The 26,466-nt window shown below is 40.1% G+C and overlaps 2 protein-coding genes across 8 annotated transcripts in view; both read right to left on the reverse strand.

The window, feature by feature from the left end:
• NEK5 (NIMA related kinase 5) overlaps positions 1 to 983 on the reverse strand; it is a 65,292-nt gene extending 64,309 nt beyond the window's left edge. Inside the window, exon 1 of the mRNA XM_057707580.1 lies at positions 825 to 983. The gene's annotated coding sequence lies outside the window, so the exon portion shown is untranslated. The remainder of the gene's footprint in view (positions 1 to 824) is intronic.
• A 48-nt stretch (positions 984 to 1,031) lies between these two features.
• On the reverse strand, positions 1,032 to 25,083 carry NEK3 (NIMA related kinase 3). 7 transcript variants are annotated; one of them, XM_057707584.1, is made up of 16 exons: positions 24,936 to 25,083; positions 22,812 to 22,982; positions 20,753 to 20,846; positions 20,567 to 20,664; positions 18,976 to 19,059; positions 18,341 to 18,408; positions 18,162 to 18,248; positions 15,757 to 15,811; positions 11,589 to 11,789; positions 11,131 to 11,203; positions 9,387 to 9,436; positions 6,137 to 6,239; positions 5,479 to 5,595; positions 5,074 to 5,208; positions 2,038 to 2,164; positions 1,032 to 1,614 (listed from the first exon to the last, which is right to left on the reverse strand). In XM_057707584.1, exons 2-16 carry the CDS (start codon positions 22,926 to 22,928, stop codon positions 1,533 to 1,535), a joined length of 1,491 nt encoding a protein of 496 aa, XP_057563567.1. In that variant the 5' UTR covers positions 22,929 to 22,982; positions 24,936 to 25,083; the 3' UTR covers positions 1,032 to 1,532. The 7 variants fall into 7 exon arrangements, with proteins under 7 accessions (XP_057563567.1, XP_057563568.1, XP_057563569.1 ...); XM_057707585.1 differs by having other exon boundaries at positions 24,902 to 25,083; XM_057707586.1 differs by lacking the exon at positions 24,936 to 25,083 and adding an exon at positions 24,812 to 24,922.
• Between the last annotated feature and the right edge of the window lie 1,383 nt (positions 25,084 to 26,466).

Here is a 26,466-nt window from a genome sequence, read left to right on the forward strand (position 1 = left end):
ACAAAGTTCAACATTGATTCTGTCCATGAAAAATTAATCAATAGTCAATCTAGGAAAGAAATGGAGAATTTTATTTGAGGATTATAACCCAGGAGACAGTCTTTCAGAAAGCTCTGAGGATTGTTCCACCCCTTAGAGGTCAAAGCACAGTTATGGAAGTTTTCAAGACAAAGGGTTATACATCGAGGTAACATATTGACAGTTTACATAGTCCAGCAAGGTAAATCATAGGTCATCATGACCCCTTATAGGATTAAGAAAGAAATGCTATCCCCTAAGGAGTTACCTTGCTGACACCAAGAGAAAACTGCTGTTGGGGAGGGGGGAGGAGGGGATTTGTTTATTGTTTTTTGATCAGCAGGCATTTCTGTCTTCTACCAGGACCTAGCTAATGTGTAATGCACACGCTCAATGCACACTAAAAAGGGGTAGTGGTCCAAACCGCCAGAGAGAAAATTCTCTGTTTACAAAATTTCTTGTCCTGCTTTAAAATAATTTTATTTCATCAAACCTTTTTTTTTTTTTAAATCTCTCTCTCTCTTTTAAAGCTGTTAGTGCTGAAAAACGTCATTCGTGTAAGTAAATGGAATTAGAAGTTTGTTAAAAGTGGCCCTATACCAGGCCAGGCTTGTACTGTTCCCACACCTGCCCCTGTGGGATCCCTTGGAAGAGCCAGTTTCTTTCGTAAAATATTCTCCCTTCACTAAAGCATCTCAGCATTAAATGACAGGCGCCGGCATATGTGTGTCATGGTGACCCATAAGTGTAGGGGTCCCGCCCCTACCATGAGTTCCACAACACTCTGCTTTCTATGGACTCCTCACCTTTGGCCCCATGCCTTCCTCATACACTGGACCACCAACTTCTGACCAGATCTGTAGCTCACCCCACTCTTCCCGTGGCTGATCCTCCAGTCTGCGCTCCTTTGTGCATCCTGTGAGGGGCTGTATTGTAGGACAGCTGGTAGCTGGTGATCACTGAAAATGATTGCGTGCTACCCAGAGATAGGTCTTATTGAAAAATCACACACATTATTATGTTATAATTAAATATATTTAGATCCTCAGACCTTTAGGAGATATAAAAAGAACTACAAAGGAATAAGCATAAATCATAACAATGCAAATAACAGCATCATGGGCTGCCGTAATGGTTTAAGCTCAGCATCCCTGTAAGGTAGGCACTGTTATCCTCATTTTGTAGCTGAGGAGATTCGGGCTCAAAGAGGTTAGGTAATTTCCCACAATCACATAAGCAGCAGGCAGTAGCATTCAATTTCTGTTCTGACTGCAAAGCCCAAACCTCGTACCCATCCTGCTATGCCTTTTCCTTTGAATTCAAAAACTCATAGGGATTCTAAATTTTTTATACCTTATTATACGGACCAGGAATAATGTTAAATATTCACAGCTTCCCTCTCTGCATTCTGCTTCCAAAGGAAATTATATATCCCACAAGCTAATTATTATCCAAATATCAATTCCTCATGTTAAACATCCCCTCAGTGTGACTAAGGAACATTTCCTTAGGCGTTATCCATCAGACACTCCTTGCCAGCCAGCTCGCTGCTTCAGTTCTGATACCCAGTCAGAGCTGTCATCTTCCTCAAAGTCCCTGTGAAAAAACAATCTGGATATTAGGCTTCCATTTAAGGAGCACAGTAAATATGTGTTGATGGGTTCAAAGCAGAGTAATACTGACATTTTCAAAAAATGAGCTCCATAAGGCAACTTAACAGAGAGAAATGGTTAGCCTTGCAAAGGATCACTTCTATCACTGTTTCTATCACTTTTTTAATATAAAAATCTAGTATATGAAAAAAGTATAAGTCCAAGCTGAACAATTATAAACACACAGCCCAGTCAGGAATTCTGTGATAATACCATAACACATTACCCATGCCAGACAAAAGATCAAGATATAAACATTCACTTATGATGTAAAGTAATATAGTCAGCTCCTACTAAACCAGAAATCATTAAGGTACAATTTAAATGACACTCGCACACACGCCAGCTATCTGGGTACAGCACGTACGTATCCTCCTCATCCAGTCCAGGTTCAAGTCTCTCTGGATCCAAAATGACAGAATCGTGACCTCCGTCAACATCGTCTGATGCTTCCGTTTCCTCAGACAGGGGGCCTTTCAAGAACCCTTCTGCACCTTCAGAGGAATATTAACAGAAATTATGCCAAGTTAAGCAGTATTTACTTATTTTGTGCATGTTGCACTGAATGCCTTCAAAAGTTTGTTGGCTAACTGAAGACAATGCTATGCTCTGTATTTTTTTGTAGTGTCTCCCTGCATTACCCAGCATGATTCTGGCATAAAACAGGTCCAGTGGGACTTCCCTGGTGGTCCAGTGGTTAAGAATCCACCTTCCAGGGACTACCCTGGTGGCGAAGTGGTTAAGAATCTGCCTGCCAATGCAGGGGACACGGGTTTGAGCCGGGAAGATCCCACATGCAGAGGAGCAACTAAGTCCATGTGCCACAACTACTGAACCTGCACTCTAGAGACTGTGAGCCACAACAAGAGAAGCCACCACAATGAGAAGCCTGTGCGCCACAATGGGAGAGTAGCCCCTGATCTCTGCAACTAGAGAAAGCCCATTCACAGCAAGAAAGACCCAACACAGCCAATAAATAAATAAATTTATTAAAAAAGAAAAGAATCCACCTTCCAGTGCAGGGGATGGGGGTTCGATCCCTGGTCGGGGAACTAAGATCCCACATGCTGCAGGGCAACTAAGCCTGTGGGCCACAGCTAGAGAAGCTCACGCACCACAATGAAGAGCCTGCGCACCGTGATGAAGACCTAGTGCAGCCAAAATAAAAAATAATAGTAATAAAAAAGTAATAAAATAAAATAAAATAAAAAAAACAGGCCCAGTAAGCACCAGTATGTGTATTAAATTTTTAAATAGCACTTCCTTCAAAAGACAAAATCCAGAAAATTAAAATTAAAACCATCAAATATATGAACCTATATTAAAGCATTAAAAGTTGTCTTTGGACAGCTGGGTGACAGTTACTTGTTTCTCCTTTGTGATCTTCCCTCTCCCCAAGTTTTCCCAACAGAGGGGAAGAAAATTAGGGAATTAAGACCACATGCATACTTTTAAAACTTTTTCCAGATGGTAATTACTTTCAGATTTTTGCTTACAAAACAATAACCTCACATAAAAACGTAGGTTAAATCTTTATAACCTACACAGGACTTCCCTGGTGACGCAGTGGTTAAGAATCTGCCTGCCAATGTAGGAGACACGGGTTCGATCCCTGGGCCAGGAAGATCCCATATGCCACAGAGCAACTAAGCCCATGCGCCACAACTACTGAGCCTGTGCTCTAGAACCTGCAAGCCACAACTGTTGAGTCCATGTGCTATAACTACTGAAGCCTGCGCACCTAGAGCCTGTGCTCGGCAACAAGAGAAGCCACAGCAATGAGAAGCCGGTGCATCGCAACAAAGAGTAGCCCCCGCTCACTGCAACTAGAGAAACCCTGTGTGCAGCAACAAAGACCCAATGCAGCCAATAAATAAGTAAATAAATAAGTAAATTAAAAAAAAATCCTTGCACAATAGAGCTATGACATATTTTTTAAACTGTGACTTTCCCAAAATGACAAAAACTTGATCAATGGACCAGAAACAAAATTCAGGACCTATAATTGCTAAAACAAAAGTCACCATCACTAACCTTCCTTAACACCTGCCTCCCATGCACCCACCTAGGTACCCATAACTGTCTGCACACAGCTCCATGAGACACGTGATGCACAGCTCGACAATTCTCTGCTTGGGTGCTGGTCTCCCAAATGATAAACTCTCCCAGGGAAGGAATTATGTTTTATTCTTTTTTTTTAAATCTTAACTTAGCATATGTTAGGCACTCAATCAATACTGATGAAATAAACAGCTAGATCTGTTACAATACATACAGTCAAGACTTGCCACACCACGACATGCTGTACTTGGCATAATTTATCTTAGATCTTAAACCACGCAAGATGGCTTTAGTAACTGAATTATCAAAGTTATACACACATGCACTCACACATACACACCCTCAATGCAGTCCTTTGGCCTAGATTCCTAAGGATAGTATCTTAAAAGATGATGTCATATAATTTTACTGAAAAATCTCTGTAGCAACAATAAAAAAAAATCAAATCCTAATTGTTCATCATTTTTGTGTTCTATTCAACATAACAGAATTCAAGTACAGAGCCAAAGAAATCTTGACGTTCCTCACAGTTTACCAGGATAAAGTCTGAACTACAGAGTCACTAAGCAGGGTGTGTTTGCACGGTAAAAGTGGGCCAGTCTTCAAAGTGGTCACGTGATTATTAAAATAAGCAAACAGGTGAGCAAACAGAAGGAATGAAGCCTTAGGTGAAATTTTAATTATAGCTTCAGACTGACTAGAAAAGATTCAAGAAATGTTATGAATTATTTTATAACTTTATTTGTTATTGACCAGTATTTATTTGATCAGTAATGCTATGGGGGCTTCCCTGGTAGCACAGTGGTTAAGAATCTGCCTGCCAATGAAGGGGACACCGGTTCGATCCCTGGTCTGGGAAGAACCCACATGCCGCGGAGCCACTAAGCCCGTGTGCCACAACTACTGAGCCTGCGCTCTAGAGCCCGTGAGCCACAACAAGAGAAGCCACTGCAATGAGAAGCCTGCACACCACAATGAAGAGTGGCCCCCGCTCGCCACAACTAGAGAAAGCCCGCTCACAGTAACGAAGACCCAACACAACCAATGAAAAAAAAAAATAATAATAATGCTATGAATTATTTTATAACTTTAGATCAAAGGGTTTCTGGGAGGGGGGAATAGGCAGTTAAGATCTAATGGATTCAGAGTTTCCATTCTGGAAGATGGGAAAAGTTCTGAAGATGGACCATGGTGATGGCTGCACAGTGTGAAAGTATTTAATGCTCCTGAACTGCACACTTAAAAATGGTTAAAATAGTAAATTTTATAGTATGTATATTTTACCACAATTATTTCAAAAAAATCAAAGGGTTTCCACAGTTACGTAACAGACGTGAGTCACCTGGTCTATATATTGTGTATGTTTGAAAGGCCAAGCTGAGGTCAGCATTCTTAAGGATGTTCAATAAGGTCTCAGGAGTCTCTCTGAGCCACTGCTTACGGGTATTATTTTCAGTGTACTTTATTACAGAACCACCTAGTTGGGAAAAGATAAAAAAATTAATGCCAAGTAAAAAAGATTTTCAGTATATATCTTCCAGATCATATTTCAAGCAAAGCTAATTATATTTAACTCTACCCAAATCTATTTCACTCGCCTGTACGAGCAGCACTCTGACATGTGACAACCAAGTATCCTTCACAGAGTGACATTTAAAAAACAAAAACAAAAAAAAACTGTAGCTCATTAAACAACTATTAGAGAATGTTCTATAATAAAATAATAGAAATCAATCTGACTACTAACCTCTATTGTCCTCTGCCGTTATACTGGAGGTGAGTAAGGATGCATTTTCCAAAGCTGTAAGAGCTGTACTGGATACATTTTTCTCCCACTGTCGCCTGAGACGACCTGCTGAACTGGCTTTTAAAGTGTAAAGAAGAATTGCTGAGCATATTCTTTTACTTATTCATCTATATGCACACACGTATTTCTCTAACAACAGTACAGAAGTATTTCTTGTCTCTTTCAAACTCAGATCTAACAATGCTCTTTGGAGTCTAAGTAGTAAAGGGAATGAAAAAGAAATTCAAGTGAAAAGGTAAAGCTAAGCTAATCATTAAAGTGAGTTTTTAAAATACTATGTAGATACTCACATATTATACGACGTACAAGAATAAAGCCCCAAGAGGACTTAGGTACATGCCATCTGCCACGTTTTTTATGGCGGAGAACACAACAAATACTGTTTTTTCTGAAGCCTCTTATTAAACACGATTTTCTCTTTTTTTTTAATAGGTAACTAAAATATTCCTGTAACATTACATAAATTACTGGATGAGCAAACAGAAATCTGCCTGTCTACTTGCTCGTGATACCTACAACCTAGTAAGGTGGAAACTGTCATTCCTTGTATATTCCCCAGTTCCCCACTTATACAGTGATTAGAATTTGAATAACTTACCTTTCTCTTCTCTGCTTACTCTCCTTAATGCACTTTCAACTGCATTTTTATTAATGCTTTCTAAGTCAGTGTGGCTATACTTTCCACCTTGTTCTTCCCTTTGCTTTAAAAGAAATTTTAAAAAAACATTAAGTAATGCTTGAAGTGCTACCAAAAAAAAGTAAACAAGTAGGCAAAGAGCTATTTTAACTTTAAAGATCAATCAGTTAAACATTAATAACCATAGAACCCCATACATACATGTATATTAATAGCCATATACATCATATGTGCATATTAAAAACCATATATGTATATTAAGTGATATACCTTAATAGCCATTAAAATCAATCATTGCAAATATGAAGAGGATATATAAAAATGATAGAGATATTTGAGAGGTCTTTGCAGAGGAAATGAGCAATGAAAAATTTCAGTATGATTTGCTATATTGGGCTTTTCATGCTGGAAATGTCAAACTGAAATATTTTATAAAGTTACTATACAGATGGTTCTCAAATTACGATGGTTCGACATGATTTTTCAACTTAAGATGGTGTGAAAGTGATACACATTCAACAGAAATCATATTTCAAATTTTGAATGTTGACAGACATACATACACCACCAAATGTAAAATAGATATAGCTAGTGGGAAGCTGCTGCATAACACAGGGAGATCAACTCGATAACTGGTGATGACTTAGAGGGGTGAGATAGGGACGGTGGGAAGGAGTCGCGGGAGGGAGGGGATATGGGGATATATGTATAAATATAGCTGATTCACTTTGTTGTACAGCAGGGACTGGCACAACAGTGTAAAGCAATTTTACTCCAAAAAGAGAGCTTAAAAAAAAAAAAAGAATAAAACAGTGCATAGGACTGAAAAGTTACCTGGGACACAGGAAAAAAACAAAACAAAACAAAAAACCCAGAGAACACGGAAAAGCATTTGTACCCAGGAGTCCTCAGTTTCAACAGCATGTGAATTTTTAAATTATATCTCAATAAAGCTGGTTTTTTTTAAACTTAAAAAAATGTTTTTTGATTGTTGATCTTGTCCCTGGCTAGCAATATGCTGAACAATACCCTCTTGTGATGCTGTGCGGTGGCAGAGAGCTGAAGCTCCCACTCAGCCATGTGATCACGACAGGAAACAGCCAATACACTTACAGCCATTCTATACCCAGGCAACTTCTCTTTTTTCACTTTCAGAACAGTATTCAATACATTACATTAGATATTCAACACTTTATTATAAAATAGGCTTTGTATTCGATGATTTTGCCCAACTGGGGGCTAATGTAAGTGTTCTGAGCACGCGTAAGATGGGCTAGGCTAAGCTAGGATGTTTGGTAGATTAGGTGCATTAAATGCATTTTTGACCGGGGGGATGGGATTTCTATACCTTGGCTGTGGTGGTGGTTATGTGACTGTATAAAATTACCAAAATTCATCAAACTGCATGCTAAAAATGAGTAAATTTTATTGCATATAAATTAGGCCTCAATAAAGCTGCAAATAAACAGATATTACTACGCAAAGAAAAAAAGGATGGGGCAAAAGGATAGGGGCAGAATATATTCCATTCGTAGTAACATAACGGGGGGCGGTGTTACTTATTTACAACCTAAGGTTCATTCAAAAAATTTACAAGTTTAATTACTAGTACATTCCATAAACAGAATCATTTGTTGTTACTACATCTTTTCCTTTGGGAGTTAAAAGGTTGATTAAAATGATGAAGAAAGAAAAAAATTATTAATAAGACATGAGTGGGCTTCCCTGGTGGCGCAGTGGTTAAGAATCCGCCTGCCAATGCAGGGGACACAGGTTCGATCCCTGCTCCAGGAAGATCCCACATGCCGCAGAGCAACTAAGCCCGTGTGCCACAACTATTGAGCCTGCACTTTAGAGCCTGTGAGCCACAACTATCGAGCCCATGTGCTGCAACTACTGAAGCCCATGCGCCTAGAGCCTGTGCTCCACAACAAGAGAAACCACAGCAACGAGGAGCCCGTGCACCACAGCGAAGAGTAGCCCCCACTCCCCGCAACTAAAGACAGCCGGCGCACAGCAAAAAAAAACCCAACACAGCCAATAAAATAAATAAATAAATAAATTTATTTAAAAAAAAAATAATAAGACACGAGTGGCTGAGAAGGGTGTGGCAACACTGGGAAGTGGATTGGCTGTTACTATTCGTGACTTAATTGCAGCTATCATGTCAAAGGGCACAGCTGCCTATGGCCAAATGAGACAAACAGGACCTTGAATGCCAGGCTGAAAAATGTCCACTTGATTCGTGGGATAATGGGGAGGCACTAAAAGTTTTTGAACAGAAAAATGTCAAGATCAAACCAGTGAGCTACATATTATCTAGCCGTAAAAAGGAAGGAAATTCTGATACAGGCTAAAACATGGATGAACCTTGAAAATATAAAGCTAAGCAAAAGATGCCAGACAAAAAAGGATAAATATTGTGTGATTCCGCTTATTTGAAATATCTAGAATAGGCAAATTCATAGCGATAGAAAGCAGAATAGTGATTACCAGGGGCTGCGGAGGAATGGGCAGTTGTTGTTTAATGGGTTTCTGATTGGGGTAATGAAAAATTATTGTTTTTTGTTTTTTGGGGGTTTTTTTGGGCCACACTGCAAGGCATGTGGGATCTTAGTTTCCTGACCAGGGATCGAACCCATACCTCCTGCAGTGGAAGTTCAGAGTCCTAACCACTGGACCACTAGGGAATTCCATGAAAAAGTATTGTGAATGTAATTACTGCCATTAAACTCTATGCTTAAAAATTGCTGAAATAATAAATTGTATGTTATATATATTTTACCACAAAAAAACAAGACTTTCATGCCTGTAAGCAGGGCTAAGTTCGCTCACATCTATATTGAAAACGCTTGTCATCAATGATTAGAAATGGAAAAAAAAAATGCTGATCTAAAGTGGCTTGGGGAATTTCCTGGCAGTCCTGTGGTTAGGACTCAGTGTTCTCATGGCCAAGGGCCGGGTTCAATCCCTTGTCCGGAACTATGCTCCTATAAGCCATGCAACACAGACAAAAAAATAAAAATTAAAAAAATAAAATAAAGTGGCTCGACTGCCAGTGCAGAGGACAGTTGCCAGTTACTAGACAGGCTCAAAGACGAAAAACTCCTGAACCCAGGAACCAGGCAACAGTCTTCCAAATATCTCACAGCACCCAATGATGTCAGGTACCCAGTAAATGGTTTTAGAAATTTAACTTCAAAGCACTTACCACTGTGCTTGCTTCATTTTCCAAAGCTATCCCGATTCTACTGGGGTCTGCTTAAAGAGAAAAGAGAGGGTAGAAATAAAGGCTTCAATTGTGATTTGCATAAAGCTTGAGAGACAAATAAAGACAAATGAAGTTTTTAAAGTCAAAGAACCAAAGCATTAGCCCGTATAGTGACATCAAGCTTTAATAGCCTAATAATACACCTCAGCTATTAAAAGAGGCTATTTCTGCTGTTTTATCCTAAACATTAACATCTGGAAGTTAAGACATCTCTATTCACTTATGCCAACCCACTTAGGCACCAGGAGGAAAGATGTTCTGTATTCTTGGTCATTACCACCTTTAGCACAAGCTGGCTACCCAGCCTGTGCTTTTCCTGACAGCTCTGACAGCAGGTGGAATAGGTATCCCTCCCAAGAAGTCAGCTGCTTGTTCCCTGACAAGGAGCCAGCCGGCAGTCAGGGGAACCCCGGCAACTCATCCCTTGGGTGAGGGTGGCTCCTGCTTGATTTTCCTCTGCCAGAGCCTGGGGTCCATGTTCCTCATTCACTCAGCATTTTAAACAATTACTATTGCGCATCTATGATGAAAGACACTGAGAACACAACAGTGAGCAAATTAGACACGGTCCCTGCCCTCATACAGCTTTCATTGTTCTGGTCTCACCATCTACATACTCGACAGAGATGCCACCAAACGCGTGCTCCTGTTACGGTGGCCCCTCCCCACTGGCTGACTCCTCTTTTTTTTAGAAACTGTAAAACTACACTTTCCTATCTTGAAACTACATTACCTTGAAAGTTTTCTTAGATGGTTTTTGTTGTCGTTGTTGCCCAGCATTTTAAAACTAATTTCCCACTACCCTGGGATGTGAACAGAAGCTATGAAACAGTATGTAAAATAAAATCAACACAAAAACCACTGAAGCAAAGGTAACTGACTACGTCTTAAGTAACGAAAAAAAAGCTGAATTGTAAGAGAGAGGGAACTTACATCGCTAAAAGGGTTTACACGCTTACAAACGTAACATTTAAAATTTAACTTTAAGAAAATAGCATCGTTTAGAAAAAAATTTTTTTTTTTTTTTGAAACTAACACATTGTAAATCAACTATACAACATGTCCCTACAGTGGGTAATCTTCTACACATCTTAATTCTTCTCCGTTATTCTGGTCGTTGTCAGATTTCTTCAGATGAAAGATGTTAGTCACTGATGACAAATGAAAAGGAATGAAAATAGCTTTGAAAAAATTGAGATGACAACTTACAAAGAGACAATAAATCACATTTGAAATGTACTCAGGATTGACTATAGACGTATGGAAATTTTGTGCAGCTATTATGTGGATAGTTCCAACTTTTAAAAAGATTCCATTAAAAAAGTTTTGTTTATAAGATGGTTCTTAGGGACATGGTTTCTATATTATATTTTCATGGTTAGATTCCTAGATGAGCCCACAGAAGGCCTCTACCTGACCCAAAACAAACTAGAGTAAATATGTGGTTCTAATAATGAAACAGAGAATAATCTTTACATCATTCAAATCTCCAAACTAGGCTTTTTTTTGACCTTGGCAGACTAAATGTTTAAGATTCGGTACAGAATTATGTCTGAAGGAACAAGAAGAAAATTTTGATTTGAGGAGTATCTCTGGAAATCATGTCTAATAACTTGAAAATTATTTTTCCTTTTTGTTATATTTTAAGAGCACGCTTAAAAAATAAGCTTTTCAAAATTCTTACCCCTTTTTCTTGGTGTACTATGCAGAGATTTTTTAGTTTCTTCTAATACCTGTTCACCATATTCTGTGATGATCTGAAAATTTAGAGAATTTAAAGATGTGAAAGACAGTTTTCTTTAGATACTGCCATAATGTCATTAAATTATGAATGACCTTCCCCACAGTAATAAAGCTGAAAAGCAAAATGCCATTTGAAAGATCCACGTAATTTAGACAGATAGACAGACATTTACATATGTCCAGAAAGATCTGGAAGGATAATGCAACCTATGTCCGTGATTGTATTTTGGGATTAGCATCGTGGAAAGAAGAAGAGGAGGGAAAGAAGTTTCAACTTTTTATTTTTTCATACAAGTCTGCATTATTTGAATTTTTACAGGCATGTATAACACGTAACTGTGTTTAGAAGATAACAAACTCCTGGAAAACCGTTCACAGTCAGTCTCACACGTAACATACCTCTGGGGGTAAGCACTTCTGGATGAGCCGGGCTAAAGAGCCTCTGGAGAGAAGTGTTGTAGCTGAAGGGCGATGTGAGGGATTCTTTTTAAACATCTGCTTGATCAGATGCTGAAGTTCATAGGAATAACGGGATGGCAGTGGGCTCATGGACCCCTGACATATTTTGAGGATAAGACTTTTCCAACTATTTGCCTGAAACTAAAAAGCAAAACTGAACTGTAAAAGCAGATACAAGGAAAGAGAATTGGAAATAAGTAAATACCAGCTGACCTGAATTCATATGAATTGCTTTAATTTTAGACATTTTTCTCCCTAGAGGTGTAGTTAAGGTACTATTCTGTAATCCTTTTTTTTTTTTAAACTAATCATACTTTTTTTTTTGCATTTTCAAAAAAATTATTTTCTTGAAGTATAGTTGATTTTTACATGTGTTAATTTCTGCTATATGGCAAAATTATTCAGTTATACATACATATATACACATTCTTTTCCGTTATGGTTTTATCATAGGATATTGAATGTAGTTCCCTTGTTGTTTATTCAAATGTAATAGTTTCCATCTGCTAGTCCCAAACTCCCACCCCACCTCCCTCACCCCGGTACTATTCTAAAATCTTACGGTTGTTCAGGAAAAAGATAAACATAAATAGTAAAAGATGTTCCCATCTGGAGGAAGTCTCACCATCAAGGCCTGCTTTGGGTACTTTATTACACAAATCAATGTTTTTACAGATACACATTTTTAATATATTTTAAAAAATCAAAGTAATACATACATATGGCTTTTTAAAAAGTCAAATGATACTAAGGTTTATAACAAGTGTAATGTTTCCTTGCTTCCCTCCTCCTCAGAAATCCCCAGGCCTGCTCCCTGACAAGATGCACGTTAGACTTCTCCCATTTCAAACTTCTACTGCAAAGTCCTTTTCACCTTTCACGTCATCAAAGTAGTTATTACAGTTTGACAAGTAATAGAGTGGGATATAAAATGACATACCAGAATAACATTTTAAAAGTTTTCATTGTATAATAAACATACTGCAATTAACATTAGGTGTCAGCCTTGGTAATACTTATATAAGAACACTGGCATTCTGCCTTGGAGGTGCATTACCCTAATTAACACACACAAGTGAAGATATGAAAAAGGAAAAATCCGCATATAATAAAAGAAAAAAACATATGGCAAAGGAAAAATTCAGGTAATAAAAACTAAGACTGAATGTGCTTTGTCTCAGGCTTTCTAACCATTATATTGAGTTTCTGCGTTTTCTAAAGGTTTGAGAACTACATTTGCCTTTTTAAAGCAGACACAGGAGCAGACTGTGTGCCAAATGTTCAGAGCACTGAATACCCCTTAATATTTATTCCTGCTAGAAAAAATAAGAACATGTATATGAATGTTTATGAAAAAGGCAAAATTAGAGAAATAAAGAAGATAATCAAAAATAAGATACTGGAGTTTAAAAAATAATTTTATTTGTACACAACAGCGCTTCTGCACTTGGGCTACACATTAGAATCACCGATTTTAGGACTTCCCTGGTGGCGCAGTGGTTAAGAATCACCGATTTTAAAAACACTAACGTCCTAGAAACAAACATAGTGTTGTAGGTCAATTATACTTCAAAAACAAACAAACTCGGGGGCTTCCTAGGTGGCGCAGTGGTTAAGAATCCGCCTGCCAATGCAGAGGTCACGGGTTCAATCCCAGCTCCAGGAAGATCCCACATGCCGCGGAGCAACTAAGCCCGTGTGCCCAAAAAAAAAAAAAAAGCAAACAAACTCATAGAAAGAGAGATTAGATTTGTGGTTACCAGAGGCTGAGGGCAGGGGAAAGAGGAAGTGGATGAAGGTGGTCAAAAGGTACAAACTTCCAGTTGTAAGATAAACAAGTGCTAGGGGTGTAATGTACACCATGATTAATATAGTTAACACTGTTGTGTGTTATACGTATATGAAAGCTGTTAGGCGAGTAAATCCTAAGAGTTCTTAGCACAAGGAAAAAATACTTTTTGTTTTTTCTTTTATTTTGTATCTATATAAAAGGATGGATGTTCACTAAACTTACTATGATAATCATTTCATGATGTATGTGAGTCAAATCATCACGCTGTACACCTTAAATTTAAAGTGTTACAGTCAATTATAGCTCAGTAAAACTGGGAGGAAAAAAAATTTTTTAAATGCCCCCAAATGAATACACATTCAATGCAAAAACAAAAACAAAATACACTAATGTCCAGGACACCCTCTGAGATTTTAATTCAATTAGTCTGGCCTGGGCCTAGGCATCAGAATTTTTTCAAGTTTCCCACATTGTCCTAAATAAGCAGATGGTATTATCAGCCACTTATATACAAGAAAACCGACCTCTCATGAACAGCACAATCTTTCCATTTGAGTTACTTTCACCTAGTGGTGAAGAAGGGTTTTCTTACTCACTCACTCTCATGAGCACTACATGCTCTCAAGCACATCTGTGAAAATGCTTGCTAGAGCCAAGTTCGAATCTGTGGCCAAAGAACAGAATTTACTATGTTTTTTTTAATTTTTAGAAAAATTTATTTATTTTTTGCTGTGCCGGGTCTTTTTAGTTGCGGCAGGCATACTCCTTAGTTGAGATTCACCAGCTTCTTAGTTGTGGCATGCAAACTCTTGGTTGCAGCATGCATGTGGGATCTAGTTCCCTGACCAGGGATCGAACCTGGGCCCCCTGCATTGGGAGCTCCAGTCTTAACCACTGCGCCACCAGGGAAGTCCCAGAACAGAATTTATTTCTATGCAAAGCTAACACTTACTAGGGATCAGCACTAATTATTAGTTCCGTGTAATAAACAATGGCTAAACAAGCAGGGCAAGTGATTTAACCTCTTTTTGTGTTAAACTATTTTGAAAATATCTTTCAAAAATATATAGTATAGAGCAAAGTCTATTTTTCTCATGATATTTCAGTTAAAGAAGAAACTGGAATAAGTGAAATCTAACTGATAACAAGATAAGTATAAACATGCTGCAGCCACTCTGGAAAACAGTTTGGCAGGTCCTCCAAAAGCTAACCATGCAGTCACCATGTGACCCAGCAATTTCATTCCCAGGTATACACCCCAAAAGTTGAAAACAGGGATTCTAACAGATACTTATACACCCATGTTCACAGCAGCACTATTCACAATAACTAAAATGTGGAAACAACCCGAATGTCCAACAACAGATGAATGGATAAACAAAATGTGGTATAAACACAGAACGGGATGTTATTAAGTCGTAAAAAGGAATGAAATTCAGACACATGCTACCACATGGATGAACTTTAAAAACATTATGCTGGGACTTCCTTGGTGGCAACTAAGCCTGTGCACCACAACTACTAAGCCCTCGAACCACAACTACTAAGCCAGTGTGTCACAACTACTGAAGCCTGTGCACCTACAGCCCGTGCTCTGCAACAAGAGAAGCCACCACAAAGAGAAGCCTGCACACCCCAACAAAAAGAATAGCCCCTGCTCACCATAACTAGAGAAATTTCATGTGCAGCAACGGAGACCCAACACAGCCAATAAATAAATAAATTTATAAAAAATAACAACAAAAAACATTATGCTAAGTGCAATAAGCCAGATACAAAAGGGAAAATATGGTATAATTTCACATATATGAAATATCTAGAATATGCAAGTTCACAGAAGTAAAAAGCAGATTAAAGGTTACCGGGGCCAGAGGGAGAGGGGGATGGGAAGTTACTAATGGGTACAGAGTTTCTATTTTGGTGATGGAAAAGTTTTGCAAATAGATAGTAGTGATGGTTGTATAACCCTGTGAAATAATTAATGCCACTGAATTGTACATTTAAAAATTGTTAAAATGGCACATTTTATGTTATATATATTTTACCAAAATAAAAAGAAAAATTAAGAATAGCCACAAAAGAAGGAAGGGGGGAGAGGGGAGGCAAGCTAAATATAGAACTATAAATACTAAATCATGGAAATTTCCTATTACTATATGCTACAAAAGTAGCTCAAGGCAAAGATGACAGCAATGGAAACATATGAAAATCTTATCATGAATTCATCTTAGGGAAGCAAGCCACCAACTGAAATCTGGTACATTACTTAGGACTCAGCCCAGAAGCTGCCTTTCCCATTTCACATGCCATACTCACTGGATGCTTCAGGGTACAGAGCTCATAGAGAATGCATCCCAAGGACCAGATATCGCTGGAAGCATAAAGAAACAACGTAATGATGAGTGGGTTATGAGTTATCATACGAAAATATGTGTGTGTTTCAATACAAAAAATAAAAAATTACCTTTAATAAGAACAGACATAGCAAGTATTTCTTAGTTATTGAAATAAAATATACAGAAATTTTGGTCTAACACTTAGATACTTACTAATAGTAATGTTCACAAAAAAACTGCCTGCTCCCCAACCCCTGTCCCTCCAAATCCTGGTTCAGGTATCACTTCAGTAGTATCAATACTTGGTGCAAGAAAATCCGTGGACTCAGATAACCACAGCTGGAAGAAGGGCTTTAGATGTCATCCAGAACAGCCTCCACCCAGACTGTCTGGGCACAACACCAGGCCTTTGGTCACATCTCCTGATGGACAGCTCTCTGTGCTGGCCGGCTGGCTGGCTCTAAGGGACGGCGTTCCTATTCTTCCACAAAAGAGCTCTTCAAAGTTCAGCAAAGAGTTCTATTGTCTGCCCTATATACACATCCTTCTTCAAACTAAGCACCTCCACTTTCCTCCATCATTCTCACCACCTAGCTGTCAACTATTTTCATTTTAACTAAGGGTTTTTTTTTTTTCTTTTTTTATCAACTGTTTCCCCTAACTTTTAATTTTTTAAAGTTTGAAACCTACAGAAAAGTTGTAAATGCCCACACGCTCCTTCCTGGGTCCCCCAGTCGTTAGCATTTGCCACGCTGGCCTGCTGTCCTCTCTTCCATCTAGATCTGAACCTCCTGAAAGAAAGGCTGCAGGATCAAACGCTTCACCCCTAAGCACATCACCAAGTACCTCCTAAGAGCAAGGACACCCTCCCTCATGAACACAACACCATTATCACATCCAAGAGATTTAATTTTAATTCAGTACTACTATCTAATATTTTGTCCAAACTCAGATTTCCCCAGTTGTCCCAGAAGTCCCTTCATAGCTGTTTTGTCTCCAATTCAGTCAATTTTACTCTTAAAGGAGCCTACTTAGCATGGCTTATCGTACCCTTTTCAGAAAGCAACTTGACAGAATCTAACAAAAGCTTTTAGGTGTTTCTACTACTAGGAATTCATACCCAGAATGTGATAGACAACAAAGACATATTTACGCACAAAAGGCACATTAGTCACAGTACTGTTCAGGATACTGAAAACTGGCAACATATCATAAGGCCAACAACAGAGGAATGTGAAAGAAGTTTTGGAAGTGCCATGTATTAAGATATTATGCAATCATTAACAATAATTATGAAGACTGTAAATATGGGGTGAAATGAACATCAAATAACATAAAGTGAGGCTTCCCTGGTGGTGCAGTGGTTAAGAATCCGCCTGCCAATGCAGGGAACACGGGTTCAAGCCCTGGTCCAGGAAGACCCCACATGCCACGGAGGAACTAAGCCCATGCACCACAACTACTGAGCCCGAGTGCCGCAGCTACTGAAACCCCAACGCCTAGAGCCTGTGCTCCGCAACAAGAGAAGCCACCCAATGAGAAGCTCGAGCACTGCAACAAAGAGTAGCCCCCACTCTCTGTAACTAGAGAAAGCCCGCGTGCAGCAATGAAGACCCAACACAGAGAATAAATAAACAAATTTATTAAAAAATATATATATATATAAAGTAAAAAAAAAGCAGGATATTAAATTGTATATAGAGTATATAAACTAAGTTTAGGGGTAAAAGAGAATGGATGGGAAAAAACCCAAATTGTTATCAGCAGTTGTGTAAAAGTGGGTGATTGCTATTTCCATTCTTGTATATCTCTACATTCCCAATCCTTCCCCTGCCCACCCACTCCATCAACGCGCACATATTACTTATATTCAGAAAAAAAAGATGTTTTAAGTCATACGGACTTCATACTATCTTCCGATAATCAATGTACCTATCAGTCAAAGTGCTTCTTATCTAGTCCTGTAAATGTCAACTCAATGACATGATCCAGTGGTTTCCAAATTCTGCTGCACGTGGGCATCACCTGGTGATCCTAGAAAATTACTGATGCCCTCTTCCCACCCGCAGACATTCAGATTTAACTGGTATGGCTATAACCTGCGCTTTGGGATTTTTAAAGTCGGGAGGAGCAAAGTTTAAGAAGCAATAATATAATTCATACTGTCCCCAGAAATGACTAGCCTTTCTCTCAGCATTTACATGTAGCTCCTCTCAGCTCTGATTAAAACAACTGGAAAATTATGACTTTCATCTAGAGGCCTGGGAATTTAAATTCTACACGGCTTTCAGATAGATTTTAAAAAAAAAACACCAAACTTCATCTGTAGGCTACAATGCCTGTCACCAAACTGTCACCCCTGCACCAACTACACACATCACTTACCTTTTATTGTTATAAGGCGTGTTTTCCCAAATTTCCGGGGGCACATAATAAGGCGTTCCCACATATGTACAAGCAAACGCCATGGGACTGAAACCACAAAGAGACACAGAATGATTACACAGCGCTTCTGAATAATGGTGTTTTGACTACTGTCACCGCTACGGAAGAGACATACGTACCTGGAGAGAAGGCGGGCAGATCCAAAATCACCCAGCTTTACTTTTCCATTTTGGGTGAGGAAGACATTCTGCATTGAAAAAGAAGCGCTCAGATTACATCTGCCCTCATTCAAATATAATAAGGCAGAGAGCTCCGGGAGAAGCTGTCTTTCAAAGCCTGCTGCTGATGGAGATGAAGAGTAGAAGTGCTGACAGCCGAGTCCTCGAATGGAACATAGAAAGACACGATACCCTCTGGACAGCTACACTCCCCTGCTTGGGAATTCAGGATGCCTGCTTAGAAATCTAACAGGGGAGCTTCAGATTGTATCAGCAGACCCTGATCCACCGACTGGGGAACCTGTGTCAGGGGAACTCCAGGTGGCAGGCCCTGGTCTCAACCATTTTCCATCTGAGAACATGTGGTCTTAGGAAGCATCACTAAGAGAGCTGGAACATGTTAACATACACTACTAAAGAGATTTACTGACCCGTTCTCAAGTAGTACCTTATTTGGCTAGTATAAATATTGCATTGAGAAATATTTCTGAACTAGATAAAAATGCCCCCAAAGGAAATAGAATAACACAGAAAAAAGACTGAATGAAATAGTTTTCAATTTTTTTTTTTTTAGGCCCAAAATGTATTCCACTTACCTTGGACTTGATATCTCTGTGTAAGACACGTTTCTTGTGAATGTGATTTACTCCAAGGCACATTTGTGTAAACCAATTAAGTATCTGTAAGGAGAAAAGCATGCAAATCTGTAAGAATGCAATAACTGGTTCGTGGTAACCCAAAATTCCAAAGAATCATCTTCAGGCCTTAGCTGACCTGGGTTTTACATCATGTAAGTACAGAACTCCTAAAAATTACATAGTTCAATTAAGATTCAGTGTTGCCTGGAGAAATTCAGAAAAGCTGTGAATCAATCCCAACGTGTCATCATCTTATGTATGATCCAAATAACAACTTATTTACTTATTTATTTACTTTTTTGGCCATGCCACAGAGCTTGTGGGATCTTCATTTCCCCGACCAGGGATCGAACCTGGGCCAGTGAAAGCGTGCAGTCCTAATGACTGGACTGCCAAGGAATCCCCAACAATTTATTTTAATAAAACTCCCACTATATTTTTCTTGTATTTAACCAATAATATTTCTTAAATACACATATAAAAGTAGTCACTATTTAGAAATGAATATGCTATAACTGTTTACAGTATAATCATTGCATCAGATTTTTGTTCACTTTTTCAGAATATTCATGTTAACATTAAAAGATTTCATTGCATTACCAACAATCCTTTGAAGCCAAGGCTGACCTCCTACAATGGAACCCATATTCTTAACAACACAACTTCCTTTTTTTTTAATTTTAACTAAATTTATTTCATTATTATTATTATTATTATTATTATTATTATTATTATTATATTTGGGGCTGTGTTTGGGTCTTTATTGCAGTGCATGGGCTTCTCATTGCGGAGGCTTCTCTTATGGAGCACAGGCTCTAGGTGCCCGGGCTCAGTAGTTGTGGCACGTGGGCTTAGTTGCTCCGTGGTCTGTGGGATCTTCCTGGACCAGGGATCAAACCTGTGTCCCCTGCATTGGCAGGTGGATTCTTAACCACTGTGCGACCAGGGAAGTCCCAACAATACAACTTCTAAATGAAAAATACCTATAGTAATATAATCTCAAAACATGTTATACCCTATATCAAACTAAGCCCCAGTAATGCTGTTTATTTAAATATTTTCCTTAGTCAATTCATTCCAATAATATTTAATATGCAACTTTCCATTAAAAAGGCAATAAGCATTTTAAGGGAATATGCTAAACAGGAAAAAGACTGAGAATAGGTTTCTCGAAAAACAGAAATGCAGGCTTCATTCTTCAGATGATTTAGAAATACAAAAGAAATCCATCTGCCTTCTAAAATTCCAATACGAAAAGTAACAATTTTAAATATCTAGTACAGTGTGATGAACAATATAATTTTGAAATTCTTCTAAACGAGGAAGTGCTATTCCTTGATATTTTACAAACTTATATCTACTTTACTTCCCCAAAACATCTCAGACCACCACCTCCTGATGACACACTAAGCAGCACCCCTCATATAGAAATGAGTCATTTCTAACTAGTCAGGTAAACAGTCAGCAATGTTTATATTTTAACTTATACAAATTCTATGACAAAAGTTGCTTCCAAACCTTGAAGGAAACATATAAGTTGGTCTCTTACCACATCTTCAGGAAACAGCTTTCCTTTCTGATGTTTAATCTTCTGCATCAGGTCCCCTCCATCACAATATTCCATCACAATATACAGATGTCCTTCGGCTAGAACAAATGTAAGACTCTTTAAGAAGGCCCCAGTGGCCACGCATCAAATTCGGAAATGCAGGTATTGGGGGAAATTCATATTTACCTTCAAATGATTCCTTAAAGGCAACAATATTGGGGTGTTTCATTTTGGCTAACAGAACAGCCTCCTTCCTAGAATTCTGTGTGTCAGAGAAAGACTAGAAGAAGATTTAAATAAGTGTAAATGTAATACTTCATTTTAAAACTGATAGTAAAACGATATTATAGTAGTTTCTATGATATTTCAATGCTAGACACAATTTTACAGCACTGTTCTTTGACCAAACTTGAGTTTATCAAACTCCACGAGAACCCATGTGGGGATTTTTCAACTCTGGCTATATGTATTTTGCGTACTTAAGCTGACCTCTTGCACCCTCACAAGTATGGAATGTAAGCTAGTTCTAACATCAGCCTGGAAATCACCCGACTTGCAGAGCCAGTACACCATCAGCCACAGTAACTCCTTAAAGAAACACTAGGGCTTTCATGTTTTTACTGTCTGCATCACTTTATCAGCCCACTGGTTTAGATAAAAATACATATACTCTTGTATTACAGCAGCAAGGATGGACAAAGACCATACGCAAAATAAAAGTTTCCCAAACTGTTTATCCCCTAACTCACTCTATGAGGATGAAATCTTGAATGCCTCCTCTTACAACGAAGAAACTGCAGTGGATTATGTACTAGTCCAAGGGGGCTCAGGCGAGCAGCATCAGCACCAACTGGGAACGTCTTAAAAATGCAAATTCACAGGCCTACCGGGAACTACGCCACCAAAAACTCAGCGGTGAGACTCAGCAATCTGTTTAAGAAGCCCTCCAGGTGATTCTGATGCCCACGCCACTCTGAGAATCACTAAACAAGAGCAAGAATGCAGTGGGGAAAAAAAAATACTCACTCTGAGAATGTATTTTTTAAAAATTGGTCAAAACATTATTAAGTAGGGACTTCCTAGGTGGCGCAGTGGTTGAGAATCTGCCTGCCAATGCAGGGCACACAGGTTCGAGCCCTGATCCAGGAGGATCCCATATGCCAAGAAGCATCTAAGCCCAAGCGCCACAACTACGGAGGCGGCGCTCTAGAGCCCGTGAGCCACAATTATTGAGCGCATGTGCCGCAGCGACTGAAGCCCACATGCCTAGAGCCTGTGCTCTGCAACGTGAGAAGCCACGGCAATGAGGAGCCCTCGCACCACAACGAAGAGTAGCCCCCGCTCACCACAACTAGACAAAGCCCATGTGCAGCAACGAAAACGCAACACAGCCGAGAAATAAATTACTGAATTAATTTTAAAAAAACATTATTAACAGCCTCCATAGCATGGTTTCTTTCCCCTGACACAGTGATAAACAATTTGATCCTTGAACAAGGTTAGAGGCACTGACTCCATGCAGTTGAAATTCCAAGTACAACTTACAGCTGTCCCTCCATATATGCGGTTCCTCTATATCCTCGGTTCTGCATCCACAGATTCAACCAACTTCTGATCGCACAGCACTGTAGTATTTACTAGTGAAAAAAATCTACGTGGACCCGCAGCAGTCAAATCTGTGTTGTTCGAGGGTCAACTGTACAGATAAATCAGCACCTTCCTCATCTTACAGAGAAATGAAACCTATAAACTAATCCACAGAATAGGTTCCCTGATACCAAAGGTTAGCATTTGAGGTCTCAGCTCTTCATCGTATGCTGATGTTCCTTTTTCCATTAATATGGCACCTGAGTTGCTTTGGGGCCGCTTCCCTACACCCTCAGGTATGCAAAATTGGAAATCATTACAAATTATTCACATTGAGAGAAAATAAACAGCAATCACCACCCAAACCTTGATTGTTTTTTGTTAATTACAATATTCTAAGAACCACAAACGATATATCAAGATCTTGTAAAGCTAATGAATCAACCCATTAAATCTTTTGCACAGAGGAGCAGTTCCATGTTACATCTCAAGAACTTATCTTCTGGCCTTTCTCCCCTTCTGAGATGGCCCACACTCTGTCTGCAGAGTGTGTTTCTCTCTAAATAAACTTCTTACCTACCCAAAAAAAAAAAAGAACTCATTTTCCTATACAAATTACATGTACACTTTCAACATGAGCTAATTGCTTTGCTGTCACCTTGGGAAGCCTTATTTCTTTCATAGCAAACATCCGATTACTGCTCTCCTGCTGAACCAAAAGGGCTCTGCCAAAGGAGCCCTCCCCGATCACTCTCAGGACCGTGTAGCCATCCATGCTGGGCACCTGCGCATAGGCTCCACTCCTGCAGTCACCACCGGCTCTCCCAACCTAGATTCAAAGACAGAAACAATGGAGAATTAAATTTATTTTCAAAAGGCAGAATTAATTCAAGGTAGCTCTAATCACCATGATAGGATGACTTATTCCTTTATTCATTCAAGGGGTGGACACAGAGCATCCTCGCCAGGTTTTATAATCCTGAACAAATCTCTCATGGCCCCGGCCATCACACTCCAAAGCAGAGAGGACCACAGACCTCAATGAATGCAGGCTGGCGAGTCTTACAGGGAGAGTCATGCTGGCCCACAGCAGAGGTATCCTGGGGAGTTAGGAAGATGACACTTAGGCTGAAGCCTGAAAGATGAATGGATGATATCTAGGCAAAGAGGAGGGAAGGGTGATGGAGGTAGAGGGAATCACATAGTTAAGAGCAAAAGAGATGGTTTCAATTCAAGGAACTGAAAGAGGACGTACAAGCTGGTAAGGCAGACTGGGCCTTGTCTGAAGGTCACTGTTAGCAAAGCTCAGGTTGCTGGATTTTATCCTGGGGTAATTAACAGGTTGTCTCTGAAGGGTTTTAACCAAGAGAGCAAATTTACATCTTAGAAAAATTACTCATGCTGGCTGCAGAGCAATGGACCAGACAGGGGAGAGGGGAGGAGGGCCAGGGCAGCACTCCTACCGCAGAAAAGTCAGGAATATGATGACGGAATGGAATAGGGTGGTGGCAACGGGGATGAAGACAATGGGAAGGAACATGTAGAAAGAACTGGCAAGATTTTTGGTGACAGATTTATGGGGGACAAGTAGGGAGAAGGGGACAAGGTAGACTCAGGTTTCTGGTGTACACTGGGTGAATATTGATACCATTCCCTGAGAAAAAGGAAAGGTATGATGGTTGCATGCCTGGTTTTTTTGGTTTGATTTTTCAGGTGGTGGAAGTGGGGTAGGGTGGGGTGGGGAAAGGTATGAGGAAGGGAGACAGGCGCACTTTAGAGAACATGCTGAGTTGGAGATGCCTGGGACTTAGAAAACGTGATAACAGAGTCCTTGAACTTCAGTCTCCCTTTTATATTTCCTGGATGAAGCAGCTCACGGGATCTCTTAATACATCAGAGAGAATGAATATAAAGTTCCTAACACTTTGCCTGGTATCTAGGGGGCCCTGAATAAACGGCAGCTATTATTATTATTAAACCTTAGAAAGGTGATGCTCTTTTTTTTTTTCATTCCAGAAAAAACAGTGGAACGAGTTTACCTGACTTTCACAAAACTTGTAGTGTTTTATTTTCACAAAAATCACATAATAATTATGAGGTCCCAGAGAGTACGGCAGGTAAAGCAAAAATCACAAACCAAAACCTAGAGTTTTTAGCCACCGTTTGTATTCCTGTCTCTCTAGAATCACCAGGAAACTCTAGAAATAACTTCTCCATATAACCAAATCAGATGCATGGTCTTCAAAAACAATGCTTTTCAAGGACAGTTAGGTCTTTCAGTATATGACCTGAAAAGAAAAGTTCTTTGCAGCTATTCTAACTGACCCCAGGCATTCCACGATTTGACAAGGAGGCCTAGTTACCCCATATTTTTATTCTTTTTTTTTTTTTTTTTACTTAGGGAATTTATTCTGTGAACCCACAGTAACTGGTAACCAAGAGCAACCACTGACTTTTCTTAGCCTAAGACCACATTTGGTCCTTTCTGTCCACGTTTTCCCGCTACTCATGACACCCCTAAGCTTATTAAAAGACCTGCACATGCTCTGAAGATGACAAAAGCGTCCCTTCGCAGGCCTACGCTGATCAGAAGCTAATAAAGTGATTTGCAAATGTAAACGCAGGATGCAGCTCAGAAAGTGCGCGCGGTGACCGCACCTGGCGGGGCCCGATCCTCGCTCCGCCTCGCAGCCCCGCCGGCGGGTGGCCGCCCCCCACCCCCCGGCCCCGCGCCCGCCGCGCTCGCACCCACGGAAGCTGCCTGCCGGGCCGCACCGCTCACCCGCTTCCCCCCGCGACCCCAGTCGGCTCCTGCGTCCCGGAGCCCGGAGCATTTCCGGGAGGCGGGCCGGCGGGTCGTCTCTCGGGTTGCGGGCGAAGGAAGCTTCCCGGGTCGGGCGGGAGGCGCTGTTCTAGGGGTGGCCGGGCCTACGAAGGGCGCCTCTTCAAAGTGCTGTTCCACATCGCTCCGGAACACATAGGCCAACAATATTGAGGGAAAGTATCCTTCCCCTAAGGTAAGTTCTGTCTCACGTTTACGCGAGCAGCCCGTGTAGATAAGTTTCATGGGCACAGCAGTCTGCTTAGCAATTGTGTGAACTTGGGCAAGTGTGGAGGGCAGATCAGTGGTCCCCCAGAGATGGCTACACCTGTCTGTTATAATAATCTGGCTGTTATTATAGATAACATATACAAATTATGAGGGGCTAAGCACTGTTTTTTGGGTTTTTTAAATTAATTAATTTTATTTATTTTTGGCTGTGTTGGGTCTTCATTGCTGCGTGTGGGCTTTCTCTAGTTGCAGCAAGCAGGGGCTACTCTTCCTTGCGGTTCGGGGGCTTCTCATTGCGGTGACTTCTCTTGTGGAGCACAGGCTCTAGGCGCCCGGGCTTCGGAAGTTGTGGCACGTGGGCTCAGTAGTTGTGGCTTGCAGGCTCAGTAGTTGTGGCTCGCAGGCTCAGTAATTGTGGTGCACAGGGTTAGTTGCTCCACAGCATGTGGAATCTTCCTGTGTCCCCTGTATTGGCAGGCGGATTCTTAACCACTGCGCCACCAGCGAAGTCCCAGCACTGCTTTTAAGTGAGTTTAACATGTAAAGTGCATAGAATAGCACTAAAGTATTAGCTATCAACTCATTTAATCATCAAAACAACCCTAAAGGTAGGTACAATTATTATCTCTGAGGCACAGAGACGTTAAGTTCTTTGCCTCAGGTCCCACAGCTAATACGTGGTAGAAGTAGAATTAGAAACCAGGCAGTTTGGCGGCAGAGTCTAACTCAACCACTGTACTACAATAATGTCAGAGACGTTGCAGTGATAAACAGTCTGAAAAAGCTGACACAATTACAGAGTCTGAAGAGAGTCTATTGGATTTAGCAACAGAAGGTCATAGGTGGGGCGTCCTAGGTGGCGCAGTGGTTAAGAATCCACCTGCCAGTACAGGGGACGTGGGTTCGATCCCTGCTCCAGGAAAATCCCACATGCCGCGGAGCAACTAAGCCTGTGTGCCACAACTATTGAGTCTGTGCTTTAGAGCCCATGAGCCACAACTATTGAGCCCTGCAACTACTGAAGCCCACGCGCCTAGAGCGCATGCTCCGTAACAAGAGAAGCCACGGCAATGAGGAGCCCGCGCATCACAACGAAGAGTAGCCCCTGTTCGCCGCAGCTAAAAGAAAGCCCGTGCACAGCAAAAAAGACCCAACACGGCCAATAAAATAAATAAATAAATTTGTAAAAAAAAAAAAGGTCATAGGTAATCTTGAAGAAAGTATCTCCATGATGGGATGAGGAAGAACCCAGATTATAGTA

This window comes from Hippopotamus amphibius, chromosome 14 (assembly GCF_030028045.1).
Source record: "Hippopotamus amphibius kiboko isolate mHipAmp2 chromosome 14, mHipAmp2.hap2, whole genome shotgun sequence".
Classification (NCBI taxonomy): domain Eukaryota; kingdom Metazoa; phylum Chordata; class Mammalia; order Artiodactyla; family Hippopotamidae; genus Hippopotamus; species Hippopotamus amphibius.

Bases quoted from the DNA above. Each gene is read 5' to 3' on its own strand.
- NEK3 (XM_057707582.1), bottom strand. From the start codon at position 23,090: ATGAATAAAGGAATAAGTCATCCTATCATG. The intron at 22,983-23,060 runs GTGATTAGAGCT...CTTTGAATCTAG, and splicing joins GAATAAGTCATCCTATCATG to GTTGGGAGAGCCGGTGGTGA. The intron at 20,847-22,811 runs GTGACAGCAAAG...ATCTTCTTCTAG, and splicing joins AAGAAATAAGGCTTCCCAAG to TCTTTCTCTGACACACAGAA.